The sequence below is a fragment of the Callospermophilus lateralis genome, chromosome 1 (genome assembly GCF_048772815.1).
Source record: "Callospermophilus lateralis isolate mCalLat2 chromosome 1, mCalLat2.hap1, whole genome shotgun sequence".
Lineage (NCBI taxonomy): Eukaryota > Metazoa > Chordata > Mammalia > Rodentia > Sciuridae > Callospermophilus > Callospermophilus lateralis.
Window position 1 is genome coordinate 209,249,856 of NC_135305.1, and position 16,455 is coordinate 209,266,310.

Below are 16,455 nucleotides of genomic sequence, written 5' to 3' on the forward strand. Positions count from 1 at the left end.
TAGCCAGGGCACCCCGCACCCGGAGCTGCGTCTGAGCCTGAGGTCTCCAGTGAAGAGCGGGCTGCGAGAGCCCAGCACGGGTCTCCCTCCGCGCCTTCCCAGAGCCACAGGAGGGGACTGGAGAGTCAACCTGGACTCGGGCACCTCAGAGCTGAGAGCGCCATGTGCACACACCCACATGCACATCTACACAAATATGTGTACACACGCATATCCAGGCGTGTGCATACACCCATTTGTGCACTCAGATACAAGTCTGCACTCACACAAGCCCACACACACCCGCACCCATGTGCTCGTAGCCAGACACACACAAGTACACGCCTCTATATACACGCAGGACCACCAGTGCCCACACCCCATGGGCACATGCCCCTCTGAGCATGCGCCCCTCACACAGGGCGGGAGAAGCCCAGCAGGGCAGGCGGAGCATGACCTCTGCTCCCAACAGCCTCAGCAGGGGCAAGCCTGGCCCACCCTGTTCACTGGGGCTGACAGGAAGGCTGTCCCTGGACGTGCCACAGGCTCTCAGCACTGTGTGCTCACCACTGCAGGCCTCCCTAGGGACAAGCCTGCCTGGGCTATGCCACCTGAGAGACCTCTGAGGGATCTGACCACTTCCTTGAGCCAGACCCAGTGAAGGCAGCGCAGGCCAGGCTAGGACCTAGATTTAGACCCCACTCTGGTCCTGATCCAACCTGGCCATGCTGTGTGCCTCCAGGCAAACTGCCAAACTTCTCTGAGCCTGTGATTCAATGAGGTCCAGTTCAGTTGATCCAGGACCCCAATACTGCTTCACCTCCATTTTCTCAGTGGCCCGTTTTAAGCAGTCTGGGGTAGGGAGTGGAGTCCAGGTGGGACAGGGTATGGGTGACAGAGAAGCCAGCAAGGAGAAAATGACCACAAAGAAATGATCCCCACTCACTGAGTCTGCACAGAGACTCAGAGGTCACCCGGGTCTGTGCCCAGTGGAAACCAGCAGATCCTGGGGGTGCTGGGTGGTCCAAGTAAGTCCTGACCCAAGAGCCCTGGAGAGGCTGTCTCTGCACCTGATGGGGACACAGCGCTTCCAGTGACGGCCCAGCTCCTGAGCAAGGGCATGGCGCCTGCTGTGATTTCACCAGAGGAAGAGCCTGGGCCATGGGGGTCCCCACACAGGGCCGCCCGCTTCACGCAGGGCAGGTCTGCCTATTCTTTACAGAGCAAGAGGTTCTAAGGCCTTCAGCCTGCAGCCGGAGCCAAGGCTTAAGCGGGAGGGTCAAATGTGTGCCAAACACGGTCCTTAGTGGAGCTGTGACCCTCGTTATCAGGGTCACAGCTTCACTATCCTTAGTGGAAGGTATGGGGGTTCAAGGGTTAGCCTCCGCCTGGCCCCGGGCAGGGCGTGCCTTGCTCTGGGCTGTGGCTTCCTGCCCCAGGGGCTGTGCTGCCTGAACCACCTCACGAGGCCCTGGCCTCAGCCTGAGCGGGCTTCCAGAATGCTGTTCCCCAGGCCATAGGAAGCGCCCTGGCACCTCCCAGGCCGGCTTCCGGCAGGAGCGGGGACAAGCAGGAGTGCTCAGCAGTCAAACCCGAGGGGGGCCCCTGGAGGAGTCTGGGGCCAATGACCCTGCTCAGGCCTCAGTTTCCCCACCAGTACTCAGGGTGACAACCTCGGCTAAAGGAGTCCCAGCAGTAGCCCTCGTGGAGGACCTGGCCTGGCCTGGCCCAGGGCAGGGTCTGCTTCTATCCTGACCCTCGCACACACTGTCGGGGGGGCCCACCATCCTGCCCAGCCCAATGGGGTCTCCTGCAGCCCCCAGTCTCCTCCTCCACGAGCCCCCCAGCCAGGCCCTACAGGACCGTCCCAGGCTTACCGAGGCGATATCAATCCCCATCGATGGCTGGCCCGGGTTCTCTGGGGGGGACTGGGGGAGAGAGGACGGTACCGTGACCGCGAGCGGGGGCAGCTGTGGCCCCCGCGTCAGGCTGGCGCTTGGCATCAGAGGGCCTCCCGGGGGTAGGCCAACGGGCACCTGAGGAGGCGGCGGGGGCGGCTGCTGTTGGGACGCCGGCGGTGGAGGTGGTGGGGGCTGGGGCTGCGGCGGGGACGGCTGTTGGGAGCCAGCCTGGGTGAAGAAGGCGTAGGGCAGCTGCTGCTCCAGAGACAGGGCGTCCATGGCCACGGCCTGGGGAGGAGAGGTCATCAGGTGGAGCCCCAGGGACCTGGTCCCCGAGGCCCCACAAACTTGTTAATGACGGGTGGACAAACCCCGTGGGCTCCGCCCCTGGACTGGGTGCTCCCAACAATGAGACTCAGAGCCTCGGGAGGGCAGAGCCCACCCAGGGCCTGTCCTGCCGTGAAGCCTTGTCCACGCTGGGGAGCCTGGGAAGGTGGGGGTTATGGAGACACTGGTACAGTCACAGGGCCAAGGCTGGCTCAGGTCCTTGTCAGAATTGGCAAGGGGCTGGCTCTGTGGCTCAGTGGTAGAGCACTTGCCTAGCACATGCGAGGCCCTGGGTTCGACCCTCAGCCCCACATAAAAATAAATAAATAAAATAAAGGTATTGTGTCAACTACAACTGAAAAAAAAGAATTGGCAAGAGGAAAAGAAGCAGAGGGTAGTGGTGGTATTTAGAAATTCTGTGTAGAAGCTCACAGCCCTGGGGCCCCTGGGGGAAGGCCCAGGGTGAGGAGGGCCAGGTCCCCATCCCATCCCCTGAGAGAGGATGGCTGCCCAAGAGCTATAGCACATGGGCACATGCCCCACCCCCAATAAGCAGTGGGGTTCAAGAAAGGGGCTGGGGCTCAGTGATAGAGGCACTGGGTTTGATCCTCAGCACCATGTAAAAATAAATAAATAAATACGTACATAAAGGTACTTTAAAATTTAAAAATTAAAAAAGCAGCTGGGTGCAGTGACACACCTGTAATTCTAGGGGTTTGGAAGACTGAGGAGGAGGATCACGAGTTGAAAGCCAGCCTCAGCAAAAGTGAGACACTAAGCAACTCAGTGAGACCCTGCCTCTAAATAAAATACAAAATACGGCTGGGGATGTGGCTCAGTGGTCAAGTGCCCCGAGTTCAATTCCTGGTACCCCCCCCACCCCTCACAAAAAACTTTTTTAAGGAGTTTCAAAAAGGAAAGGGGCAGGAGGCCCAGGATCCAGACAATCCACAAAGACACACAGCTGTAGGAGCTGGCCAGGGCTGTGTGGATTCTGACCCAGAAAGACACACTGATAAGCAGACGGAGGCACGCGGTGGTCACCAGGTCCAGGCCTGGCAGCAGGAGGGGGATTACTGTGCATTCTGTTGTAGGTGGATGGTGCCATTGTGGCCGTGTTAAAACCAAAACAAGTTCTCTATAAGGTATTTAAAAAATAGGGACAGGTGGTAGCTCAGTGGAAGAGGGCTTGCCCAGAGTGCTCGGGGCCTGGGGTCCGTCCCTGGGATGAGCAAAATCGAAACAAAGCAAAGCAAAAGATGTTGAAACAGACAAACTCCTAGCAATCCACAAACCACCAAAAACAAATCGACAGAAACAGGAGATGTCTTATAATACGTAAGGAAGTTGAACCAGTCATTAAAAAACTCCCACTAAAGACAGACCAAGAGCCAAGTGGTTTCAGTGGCAAAATGCACTGAATTTTACCAAAGATTCTGAGCAGGAATTGAAATGCTTCTTAAACTCCCCCCACCCCCGAAAAAAGGAAATCATTTCTCCCTCACTCTACAAGGCAGGATTTATCATGTCAAAGAGAAGTGACTGAAAATACTAAAATCAGAAATGAAAATGGAAAGCCCCTACTGACTTTACAGGAAGAAAAAGGACCATAGAATATCATGAAAATTTACAACAGTGAGTTGAAAACCCGAGATGGACAGAGGGACACCAACATGAGAAGCAGAGGAGAGTAGACGGAGCCCTGTGGCAAACTGAAACAGTGAATCCAAGCTTGCTGACCATTCCATTACGGAAAAGTCAACCAGACCATGAGGAAGGGAAGCAGCTTAGTGGAGGATGCTCATGGAACCCGCAGGAGCCCCCTTCACGGCCTCTGCCTGGGTCAGGCACAGGGGACTCTAGGACCGCTGACTCGTACATTTTCCCTGTGGTTGAAAATCAACAGGGAATCTTCTTGGATTCCACCGTCCCCTGAAGGGGCAGGGGCCTCTTGGAGGGGCAGAGTTGAGCCCTCACCTTCCCCACCCACCTCACCCTCGCACCTGAGTGATGGGTGACAGTGGGGACAAGGTGGGCGACACCTGCTGGGCCTGCTGCCTCCTTGCTTCTGTGCTCAGGGACAGCGGGCTGACACCAGCAGGTCTGTGCTGTGGAGAGGAGCCCGGCGTGTTCATCCCTGGAAAGGAAGAAGGGAGGCGGGGAGGACGGTGTGAGGGAGGCCAAAGCCACTCACACCCCCACGGTCACGCTGCATAGGGACAGCCCAGGTGCTCAGACAGAAGCCAGTGGGCACTTCCCAATGGCCAAAGCTGGGGAGTCCCTCTGCCCAGTGCGGCCATCTTCCTCTTGCCCTCCTAGTTAACCCCACCACTCCTCCAGCAGGGGTGTGACCCACAGGCCCAATCAGCACTTCCCCACTCCTGGAGCATGATTGGTCCCCAGATAGGCATGTGACCAGGCTGACCCAATGAGAGTCTGCCTTGGGATTTTGGATGGAAACTCCAGGAAGGGCTGTCTGTTGGGGGGGCACATTCCACACAAGGAAAAGATCCACCAGCTGGAGGGCTGAAGGGGACAGGCAAGGACTGAGCTCTCTCCAGCCAGAGTGGTATTTTCTGGCTTCAGACAATAAACCCCCTTTTTGTGTTGAAGTGGGCTCAGGTCGGAGCTAGCTTTAGGCAAGTCTGTGCTGTGGCTTCCTCCACAGGCTCAGCACTCCTCCTCCAATGGGCATGTCCGCTCCCTGAGCAGCCCCTCATGGTTCCACAGTGCCCCAATCCACGCCATCCTCCTGCACCAGAGTGCCCCCCACCAGGCTGCCCAACTCAGACCTGATTCCTTCACGTTCTCCCTGTCCCTGAAGGGGCTCCTGCCAGGAGCCCGCACCTTGCCCCTTCCTTCACCCCGGCTTCCGAGGCCCTCACCCTGAGCAATGTGATCCCCGGATACCACTGTAGTGAAAGAGCAGGTAAGATCGAGGACAAGGTGGCAGCCGTTTGGGCTGTTGGGCTCTCCTGGGCACCATGCCAAGCACACAGCAGGCCTCATGAGAGGAACCCTGGGGCCCAGCCTGACCCACACCCACCCTGACACTCAGTTTCCCTGTCAGTGAGATGAAGATGATAACAGCTGCACTCAGGTTCACCGTGAAGCCCCAGTGAGGTCACAAGCAGGCTTGGGAGAGTCTGGCCTGCAGCCAAGGCCGGCTGAAACTGCCTGACTCACCCTGGGAGATCCGGGGCCCATCCGCCCAGGGCACCAAAGCAACTGTGTTCTGGCAGACGGGGCGGCGGGTTTACAGGTCTGTGGGAACACACCCAGCACATGCCAGGAGACGACAGGCAGTCTTCCCCATGCCCAGGGCAGCTGCTCGCTGGGGCAAGCTGGGTCATGCCTGGACTTCCCCATGGACGCCCTGCTGGCTCTGCTCAGCTCACATGGGATGGGGGCAGCGCTGGTGTCTGCACAGACCCTGGGCATCAGGACCAATGATGTCAAAGGGACATCAATGAAAGCCCAAGCAGAAGTCTGGGAGGCACCTGTTCAGAGGAAACTAGGAGTCAGCACCGCAGGCCGCCCTGTTGGATCTGGGCACCAATTATCTTGTATGTTTGGTGGGGCCAAGGAACATTTGGTTCTCAGGTCAGGAGCAGATGTCAGGGCTCAGTAAGGGGCGCAGCCTGTGCTAAGCGCTTGCAGGAGGTGGACGTGGGGCCTGTGGCTCATCATCAGCGCAGAACACTGACCTGCTGTCACCTGCCTTCTCTCTCCAAGAGAAGCTGGAAACCAATACTTCCACACCAACTGCCTGATTTTTAAATGTGGATTTGAAGTCACACACACGCACACACACACAATCATGTACCACACAAAATACACCACCAGCTGGTTTGCCCTTCGGCTGCCCACCTCCAACATCTGTCCTGAATACAAGAGTCTTTAACTCCCTGCCAGGCGAGTGCCCAGCCTCACACAGGGCGGCCACCACCCCAGAGGGGCCAGTCGGGCCAGCAGGGCAGACACAGCATCTTGCTATTGTATGCCTTTCAGCAACCTGGCTCACCTCTGGAGCGGGAACATGGCCAGCTGGAGGGGAACTCTGGGGCGGGCGGGCAGGGAGAGCTGCCAGGAGGGCGGGCTGGGTGGGCCAGGTGGCAGGAGCCCGCCCTGTGGCACGCAAGCCCTGCTGGCAGGCACGGCCGGCCTCGGAGCTGTGCCAGGAAGGGCCCCCAGGGCCTGCCCCCCTCCCAAGACCTGGCAAGCAGCCAGGACAAAGCTTTTGCAAATGTGAGACGCCGGGGCTGCCCCCCGCGTCTCTTCTTCCCTGTGGGGCTCGTGGTGGGGCCCGAAGCGGGTAAACACGCATGTGCGCCGGTGGCCAGCAGCTCAGCTTTATTTAAAAAGCACCCAGAAAGCAGAGTCCCTGCTAGGGGAGCTGCTGGAACGGCAGCTCCACAAACAACGGCACTGGTGTCGGGCGTTCCTGGGCCGGTGCTCCGGGCCCACACCCTGGCCGCCTCTCGCCTCCACGTGGGCTCTTTCCTGTGCTTGTTTAGACTGGGCGTGGGATGGAGGTGCAGGCTCTGGGGGCCAGCTAGGGACCTGCAGGCAGCAGAGGGGGAGCTCTGGCATGGGGAGAACGGGTGTGGAAGGTGGTGGCTTCTGCACTGGGGGGGGGCACTGGCAGCCCCAGAGCTGACCTTTGGATTTTACTTTGCACAGGCCATGTGCGGGCAGGCGCCACCAGTCTGGCCAGGTCTCTGGGGGATGGAGGGAGCTCAGTAGCAGGAAGCCTGCCTAGCACAGGAGAGACCTTGGTTTGATGCCCAGCAGCATGCGTGCGTACACACACACACACACACACACACCCGGCATCATCTTGCCCGCCCCCTGCCCTGCTGGCACCTGCAACAGGAGCAAGCTACGGCTTCCTGCTTGCTTCCCCACCTCGGGTGACCTGGCTCCCAGGCTGGTTAGTGTCACCCTGACATCTATCTGCAAAGCATCCAACGAGATTCCCTCTCTCTCCAGACCCTGAACACTCTCCTGAGAGCCCCTTCTCCCAGGGCAGCCAGGGGGACTCTGCCAAGTATGCATTTTAGCGTGTGATGCTCTCATGGAAAAGCCTGCGTGGCGCTGCCGCTGAACCTGTGGCGGAGGCAGGATGGGCTCACGGGTGGGGGGAGTGCTGGCTTGTTCTTGGGTCGGAACAGGGCCTGTGTCATCCACACCCGCTATGTGCCCCACAGAAGCCCTTCTGCCTGTCCTACCACCTGGGGCATCTCTTCTCTGGAAGTCAGATGCCTGCCCCAGATGCAAATGCACACCCTAAACAGCAAACAAGGGTATAGGTGTCATGGCAGGGACCTGGGAAATTGAGGCCCAGTGCAAGGGACAGCTGAAGAACATGTGGCAACGCTAAGAGCAAATACAGAAATGCAGCACAGCATGAGAGGTCAGGGGACAGTCAGGGGACAGGTAGGACGAGGTAGGTAAGGCGGGAGCAGCACAGGATCAGGGTAGTATGTGCAAAGGCCCTGAGTGAGTTCATCCAGCTGTGGGGCAAGCAGGGAGACGAGAAGGAGGGTGGAGGGTGACCTGGGCTCCAAAGGTTGTATGGGGAGGGAGATGAGGCCAACAGAGGCAGGTCATGGGCTGGTCATGTTCTAGGTCAGAGAAGAGGCTGGGCAGGGCCGAGGCAAGTGAGCAGGAGGAAGGGTCAAGCTGGGTCAGGTCCTGATGGGAGAGTTGCTAGGTCTAGATTAATAAAGGGTGGGTGTTGTGTGTGTGTGTGTGTGTATGTGTGTGTGTGTGTGTGAGAGAGAGACAGAGAGAGAGAGAGAGAGAGAGAGAGAGAGAACACAGGAGTTAAAGGGGATAACTCCACAGTCCTCAGGGAGCCACCAGTGGACAATCCCCAGAAAGAACAGGGACAGAGCAAAGCTGGGAGCTCCTGGGACAGGCAAAGAGCCCGTGGGACGAGCCCTGGACCAGGCCAGGGGAGGAATAGGTGTAAAGAACAGGGAGGGGCCAGAATAAAATGTCACAAAGCAAGCCGTCCGACATGATGAGAAGGAGCAGGTCAGGCTCATTTCTGTCCCCAGTGTGGGGATGGGGCAAGGAGGGATGGGGGACAGCATGACCCACTTCCAGGGCTCTGCTCCTAGGCTCCCCAGCCTCTCTGAAGCCACTTGGTACCCTCAAAGCTGCAACTGGACCCCTGGAGGCAGCATGCACCCCTCACATCCCACCCTTCTCTGCCCAGGCTGGGCCTAGGCGGCGGGGAGGGCCGGGGGCCTTTGCTGTCGGTCAACCTGGCAATGCTGAGCCCCTGCAGCAGGTCTGTCACCCCTCATCTCCACCCTCCAGGTGCCTGGCACTGTGGACACGACAGTTAAGCCACCATCTGAATGGATATGCCACCTTCAGGAGACAGTCCTCTACAAGGAGCAAAGCCCGGGCACCTCGAGCTTGGGGCCATGCTGCGGGCCCTTACCCTGGCCGGCGCCACCGATGCCCAGGTGCGTCAGGTTGGCGGCGAGGTTGCCAGTGCTGCTGGAGCTGCTCAGCGCAGGGAAGGTGGGCTCCTCGGGGTCCAGGGGGGTCGGGAGGGGGGAGGGGAAGTGGATGTTGGTCAGGTCGGGTAGGGAGCCCCCCGTGTTGTGGGTGGCGGGGATCAGGGCTGTAGTGTTTTCCTGGTCGGCGGATGGGAAGATGCTGGGGGAAGGCCAGACAGGGGCACAGGTGAGATCTGGGGACAGCGGCCAGCCGACCGGCCGGGTCGCCCCCAGAAACTGCGGCAGGGGCAGGAGGGGGCTATCAGGAGAATACGAGCAGGTGTAAAATGACGTTCCTCAGTCAGGTGCTGCCAGGCTCATAAGATGGCTGCCAGGGCATCACCAGTGACTTCAGGAAGCAGCCTACCCCCAGGGAGGGGAAGGGGAGGGTGGGGACAACACTTTCTGTTGCCCAGGGAGGGCTGTCCTCTCCAGGGACAGGGTAGGCTCTGACTCGGGCAGCAAGGGGCTGGAACCGGCCCAAGACAGGACTTGCTGGGTGGCCACCATAGTGTCCCTCACCAGGACGTGCAGGCTCATGGCGGGTGGGAGCCTGGGGGAGCCCACGCAGCCCCCATGGCTGAGGGTGTGTGGGCAGGCCCTGCGGGGACTTACTTGATTCCGGGGACCTCACAGGACTTGGGCCTGGACCCCGTCTGAAAGAGAAGACAGCAGAGGCTGAGCCAGACCCCAGGGGCCTCTTCATGCACACTATACGACCTTCCCATGGCGCCAAGAGCTGTTCCTCGCGCACCAAGCTTATCGGCTAGGGACACTTCCAGAATACGCGGACCACGCAGGGAGGGAGAAATCCCACCTTGGCTCAGGCACTTCACATGGCACAGCCCATAGTGGCCTCTGAGTGTCCCACAGAGGACACAAGTGGCCCCACCAGGTAGAGAGGCCGAGCCCAGAGTCAAGAGTCATGTGGGGAGGCTCTTCCCACAGGCCCCACCCCAGCTCCTGCCCTTGGCAGGGAGAGGGCACAGTTCCACTCCGGCTGCTTGGTTGGTGGGGGCCACAGACAAAGGGTGACGTGGTGCCTTGTCAGAGCAGGCATCTGGGCAGAACCTGTGTGCCAGCTCCTCATGTCCCCAGGGCTTTCCATGGCAGTACGCTGTCAGCTGTGCAGAGGGGCTGCTGGGGCCCGGGTGCCCGGGGCTGAGTGCTCACCGAGCTTCCCCGACCTCTGTCCCTGGACGGAGACAGCTGGGGTGCCTAGAGCAGGGGTGCTTTTGCTTGGTGGCCATGGGGCGACTCCATGAGAAGCCACCAAAGCAGTGGAGAGCACCAGGTCAGGAAGAATGAGGTGGGCTGGGCCAGACGCCTCAACTCGGTCCAGAGGCTCCCACAAGGGGGCCTCTCCTTCCATGAGGACCTGCCCTCCTGCGACACTCAGAGGTGTGGCCCCCATCTGGTCCCAAAGCACTTCTCTGCCATATGGGCATTCATGAGTCCATGGACAGGGAGACAGGATCCTGCGGGGCCCGGGGACTGTGGTTATGGGCAGGGCCCCCAGGACTGTGCTTCTGACCTCACGGGTGTGACAGAGAAAGACCCGTCTCCTGAGAGGAGCCTCCAAGCGAGTCATGTTTTCTAATTTCTAGTCTGCCGCCAGGGCCTGCGACAACTCTGCTGGCTGAGCTCTCAGGAACCACCAGCGGGGAAAGGCGCACCCACTAGTGGAGGGAGGCTCTGCCTGGCAGCTGCACCTCGGGTACAGTGGTGGCAGGGAGCCAGCAGGCGCCAGGCCTCTGCAGCAAATGCCCAGGGACGGGTTTCTACGGGGCCAGGGTATCCGCGTGCTGGAGTGGACAGTCCCTCCAGGACCCGTGTCTGCACCACCTGCGGGCGCCGGCTTTCTGAGGGATACTTTGAAAAGCTTCCACGAACTTTACGGGAGACATTAACGGGTTTCTGAAGTACTGAAGAGCCACTCCTCATTCTCCGCCATCCCTACGGCCCCTCCGAGGCACTAGCCTGTTTTGCTCTCTGTAATGGAAAGGTGACATCCAGTTGCGCCAACAGACCAGAACCTACTTTTCGGCTCTACCAGACATTTAGTGGTTGTGCAATTTCATTCGGGTTAGATTTTTTTGCTTTTTCTCTTCCTGATTTTTGTGGTGCTGAGGGCGACTGCTATACCCTGAGCCCCCCCTTCTCAAGCACCCTCATTCTGACCTTGCGAGGTAACTGCACTACCTCGAGTGTCTCTTATTTCCTCAGAATTCCTTTAAAAATCCCAACTCAGAGCGACTGAGGGTCATCTCATAACAACCCCCCCCCAACATTCGGGTGGTTTCCGCTTATTCTGAAAGCTCTGCATAAGCACTTCTAAATGCACCCCCTCGCTGCAACTGCATTCCCAAGGGGGGATTTCTTGTGTCAACACCTCTGAAAAGCCTCCTGGGACTGTTAATAATAAGATTGGGACAGGGACAGGGGGCGGCTGCTCCATTTCTTTCTTGGAGGGGAGAAGCGGTTTTCTCCTTCAGTTGCCCAGGGGGGTCTCACACTCACCGTCCTCCTGCCCCACGCCCAGATGGCCGTGGCTGGGATGGCATGGGCCGTCTGTGCTGCTCTACTTTCTGCTGAAACCTGACCAGCCACGGGTTTTAAAGGGTGGCTTCTGCCGTGTGACGGTCCTGCTGTTAGCATTAAGCAGGCTTAAGGGCCCCTGGAACCCGGGCACAGGCAAATCTGTGTGTGGGGGGCAGGTCTGGGAGGGCGACCCACCTCCACACGTCACTCTGTTATCTCGTCCTGGCCTGGCCTGAAGGAGCAAGGAACAGGCCTCCGGAGCCCCGGGCTCTTACCTTCTTGGTGTCCCACGCTTGCTTGGGAAGGTTTTTATCTGCTTCGGTCGTGGTCTCCTCCATTCCTGGGACTGTTAATAGTAAGACTGGGACAGGGGAGGAGGACACTCAGAAAGAGGACAACCTCCCTGACGGCCAGGGCTGGGGTGAAGCTGGAACTTTCCTCATGGTCATTTCTGGGGCTTCAACTAAAGTTACAAAAAAGGGTCTCATTTTTTAAAAAATCAGATAAGCCTGAGAATCTGTATCTTACAAAGAAATGAAAACCAAAGCCCTGGAGCCCGCGGCCATGTCGACTCCACCTCCTGGCACTGACCCGGCCTCCATGGCACCTCCGTGGGCAGCAGACAGCGTAGTCTGTGTGAGCGACTGCCCCCCCCGCCCCCCGCAGACATCTGCTCCCACCTGGGCTGCTGCCCCTCTCGGTGCTGGCTGGGCTCCTCTTGGGCCACCAGCACCGAGCACAGGGGGTCAGCCACTAGGCCTGATGTCAGCGGGCACAGTGACAGCAGCCTTTTGAGTCAGCTGTGATGACTGTTCTAAGACAGAGGGTCCAGAAGGACCGAGGGACAGGACGGAGGGACAGGATGGCATCACTCGGATGAGCCACGGCTGAAGCCCGTTCCTTAGACTTTCAGTCGAGGCAAGAGTGCCCGCTGCCCCGCCTCTGTACCTGCTAGAGGTGCTTTTTTTTCATTCACCTCTGAGCATGCCATGAGGAACCAGCCAGATCTGTCACAAACTCTGTGACACGTGGGCTGGCAGGTGTGGCGAGGCAGCGGGAGAACTCCAATCCTGGCACTGCCTGGGCCCCTCTTGGGAGCGCAGGGATGAGTGATGCCTCTGATTGTGACTCCAAGACCAGCTGGATTCTAAGCAGCAAGGGTCTGGGTCTTGCCTTCCGCCCATGGTCACAGAGCGTCCTCAGGGACAGTGACATCCTTGTGCCTGCCTACCCCCTAAAAGCCCTGTGCTTGCGGGGACCCACCAGGACAGGCAGCAATCTGAGGACAGTCTCGCTGCTGGCCACAGAAAGAAGGCCCCAGGCAGTGCCCACAGGCCGGGAGGAGGTGACCCAGGCTGGCACCCCAGAACCTGCCCTTCTACCTCCTGCACCTGTTGCCCACCTGTCGGGACTCCCAGGGCTCAGGTTCCGGTGACAATCCTATCAGCAGGGTCTCCTGGCACATTTATACACCCACCCAGTGAAACACTATCACAAAACAAGTGGCACCTGGGCATTTCACTCCAGGTCACTCTATGGCTCCGGGGGTCTCAGGCCAGATGACAAGCACATGGGGCTTCCCGGGCCTGGCCTCAAAGCGTCGACAACCCCTCTCTGGATGACACTACCCAGCTCTGTTTTCACTGTTTTGGTTCTGGGGTTGAGCCCAGGGTCACTTAGCTGCTGAGCCACATCCCCAGCCCTTTTTTATTTTTTATTTTGAGACAGGGCCTTTTTATTTTGCTCAGGGCCTTGCTAAGTTGCTGAGGCTGGCTTTGAACTTGGATCTTCTTGTCTGAATGTTCCAAATTAATGGATTACAGGTGTGTGCCACTGCGCCTGGCTGCTCCCCAGTCTCTAAAACATCTACTCGCTTGAAGGTTCCCAGGATGCTGCTCCATGCCTGGCTCCAGGGCAGAGCCGAGGACCTGGGAACAGTGGCCTGGAAAGGAGGCACCTAGCAAGAGCTAGGGAGAGACGGGCCCTTTCTCACCCGCTATAGCCAGAATGAGCTCAGGAGCTGCGGGGAACAGTTCTTACCAGCACAGCTGGAAAGTAGTCCAGTGTGAAATCCTAGATCAAGCAGTGCCTGAAGCTAGAGGTCCGACCCTAGACTACAGTCCTGAGCTGGTAAATGCCCTTTTACACAGGCTCACTGCCCCTGCATTTGAAATAATTATTTGAACAGCACCCAGTCTTCACGGCCCTACCCTGAATCCAAGAGTCCTGGACTCTCATGTATTTGCAAGGTTTTCTCTGCCTAGAAAACTCCCATGCATCCTTTAAAACCCAATCCAAGCAGCCCCACTCTGAAGTTTCCCTGAGCCCCTCTCCTTGTCCTTGGCACAGCCTGGGTCCTTCTTTGAAAGCCTGCCCACCCATGGACTGCCAACCTCCAGAGCACAAGGGCCACCTGCTGGGCTTGCCTGACCCCAGCAAAGACGCCGAGTCCCCTCTCATACCTCTTTTCTGGTGTGCATCCTGAGATCCACCCGTAAAGGATTCTGACTGGGTGGGCGTCATTGTGCTCTGGTGAAGGGCGGAGTCTGAATTGGTCCTGGGGGAGAGGGGAGAGACAGTGAGACTCCCCCAGAATGAAGAGGAGTCATGACCACAGCCACACTACAGCCCCGCACTATGTGCCCTGCCCAGGACACACCCCATGGGACAGGGTGGCAGATGTAGTCATTTTTCAAACTGCTGCACCTGAGCAGAAGGACATCATTTTGAACAGGACCACTGGACTCAAGCAGTTTTTGTTCACAAAGCCCTCTGAAATCCAGATCAACAGCAAAGCTGTCCCTCTGTTCCCAACGGCCCCTGCCTGCCCCTTCAGTAGGGAGTCCTGGCTTCAGGGACAGGATGGCCCTTCCTGTTGAAATTCCCCGAGGGAGCCTGATGGTCCCACAGGGGCCTGGCCTTAGGTCCCCTCCTGGTGACAAACACAAGTGGGTGAGTATGTCCTCTAGATGCTCAGTCTCAAACATGCTGTGATGGATAGAAAGGGAGGTTCAGAGAGACCCCTGGGTACCCCCTTGGTGGGAAACTGGGGAGGAGCAGTCCTGCTCCAACCGGTCGGACCCTGGAAGGAACCTGGTGGAGACTCTGTCCTGGGAACTCCTGTGGGGAAACTGACAAGAAAGGCCAGGGTGAGCCAGGCATGATGGTCCACACCTGTAATCCCAGCAGCTCAGGAGGCTGAGGCAGGAGGATTTCGAGTTCAAAGCCAGCCTCAGAGTATTAGCCAGTGAGTCCCTGTCTCTAAATAAAAGGGAAAAAAAAGGGCTGGGGATGTGGCTCTGCGGTTAAGCACCCTGGGTTCAATCCTTGGTACCAAAAAAAAACGACCAGGGTCAGCCAATCTGCTCCCAGCTAGAAGTGCCTCGAGAGAGGGTCCCCAGAACAACTCCTAGACAGGAAAATGTGGGTCCAGCTGCAGAGCTGTCAATCCAAGGAGGAGACTAAGGGCCAATGTGCGCCCAGTGGAGATATCCCAGCCTCTAAGAGTGACTAGAGGAAATGTGGTCCAAGGAGAAAAGGATACAATGGCGCAGGTCAAAGGAGTCTTGAACCCTGGATTCTAGCCCTGCCCCCAACCAGCTGTGTGTCCCTGAGTCAGTGTTCTGGCTTCTCTGTGCTCAATGTCTATGTCTAAAATGGGAAAACAGAGCCTAAGCCACACAGTTGTGTCTGTTGTGTATCAGCTAATGTGTGCTTGGTGGATACTTAACTATGTGACTGTATCATGTCATGAAATTACGTGTGTGCGTGTGCACATATGGTTGCGCATGTGGTGTGCATGTGTATCCAGTTGTCCTTCCATATCTGTTCCTTGGAAGGTTGGTCCCAGGATCCTACTCAGACACCAATATCCATGAATGCTCAAGTCCCTTCTATGAAATGGCATCTGTGTAGACTCTAAGCACATCTCTAGATGACTTACAGCACCTAATGCACCATGAATGCTATGCACAGTTCTAAAGATGTGACTTTTTCTCTTCTATACACCTTTATGCATTTTCCTAGTCTTCTAGCACAAGCCTAGAAAATTTTTTTAAGGGGGCAGGGTAGCGGGGATCGAACTCAGGGGCATTGGACCACTATCCCCAGCCCTATTTTGGATTTTATTTAGAGACAGGGTCCCTCTGAGTTGCTTAGTGCCTCCCTTTTGCTGAGGCTGGTTTTGAACTTCGATCCTCCTGCCTCAGCCTCTAGAGCCGCCGGGATGACAGGTATGCACCACTGCACTCAGCCTATAGAAACCTTGAACGAGTGCATCTTCAATAATTTGTTCGGTAACATGAAAAACTGCTCATCAAGCATCAATGAAACAGCAAGTGGCAATTTGAGGTAAAGAAAATAAAGAAATAGACAAAAGTGAGGACGTGTTGAAGATCCCCTAGGCAGAGCTCTGGCATTATAGAGTGACAGTGATTTCTAGAAACTTGGGGATGTGTCTTCGTTTTCTCATTTTGAGTAACTCCGCCCTCACGGCTTTTCTATGCACTACTATGGTGAAAGTTTAGTTTTGTTCCCACCGAGTGGGTGGGGGCTGGGAGCCAGCTCTGCCCACTGACCTCCTCCAGCTGGTGTCCGCGGGTGGTGACAGATACACGGAGCCGTATGGACAGCTGTCGGCGTGAGTGTGAGTTAAGGGGGATGCACTGTGGGCTTGAGCCTGCCTGCACCAAAGTGCTCGTGGCCACTGAGCAGGAAGACCCCTGCAGCCCAGCGGCCCTGCTGCTGGAGCTGCGGGGGCCAGGCCTGCACACAGCTGGAGCCGGCGGGGCGGGGTGTCCGCTGCTGCCTCACAGGCGCTTCCTGCCGGCCTTTCCTGCCTGGCTGTGAGCAGCCCAGGCCATAGGGGCTCCCCGGGGGTGCGGCCCCACTCCACCTACCACTCAACGCTGTCCTCTTGCAAGTGCACGTGCGGCCTGCACCCCGTCCAAGAGGGGCCTGCACCGTGAAACCGGCCGCAGGCACAGCGGGGAGTCTGGTTCAGCTGACCCAGGTCTCGCCTCTTAATTCTGGGCTGATGGGGCCGCTCCCGGGGCTTGAGGGTCCGGTCTGGGACTCAGCTGGTTGCGCTTCCCCAGCCCGCGGAAATGAGCAGCAGAGAACAGGCGTCTGCTCTGCAGAGCTGGGGATCCCAGGAACCACCTGAGGCTGCTCAGATTCTGGTGCTGGGG

At 57.9% G+C, this 16,455-nt stretch overlaps 1 protein-coding gene across 11 annotated transcripts in view; it reads right to left on the minus strand.

Annotated features, from left to right (window-relative positions):
• Crtc1 (CREB regulated transcription coactivator 1) overlaps positions 1–16,455 on the minus strand; it is a 69,873-nt gene that overhangs the window by 5,895 nt on the left and 47,523 nt on the right. For 7 of the 11 annotated variants that reach the window (XM_076845656.1, XM_076845626.1, XM_076845586.1 and 4 more), the window contains 7 exons: positions 15,844–15,905; positions 13,729–13,823; positions 11,542–11,627; positions 9,341–9,381; positions 8,665–8,885; positions 4,211–4,344; positions 1,857–2,168 (listed from right to left, as the gene is read on the minus strand). In XM_076845656.1, coding sequence (XP_076701771.1) covers positions 1,857–2,168; positions 4,211–4,344; positions 8,665–8,885; positions 9,341–9,381; positions 11,542–11,627; positions 13,729–13,823; positions 15,844–15,905 — 951 coding nt within the window. The remainder of the gene's footprint in view (positions 1–1,856; positions 2,169–4,210; positions 4,345–8,664; positions 8,886–9,340; positions 9,382–11,541; positions 11,628–13,728; positions 13,824–15,843; positions 15,906–16,455) is intronic. The other 4 variants (XM_076845665.1, XM_076845673.1, XM_076845645.1 and 1 more) reach the window with 1 other exon arrangement.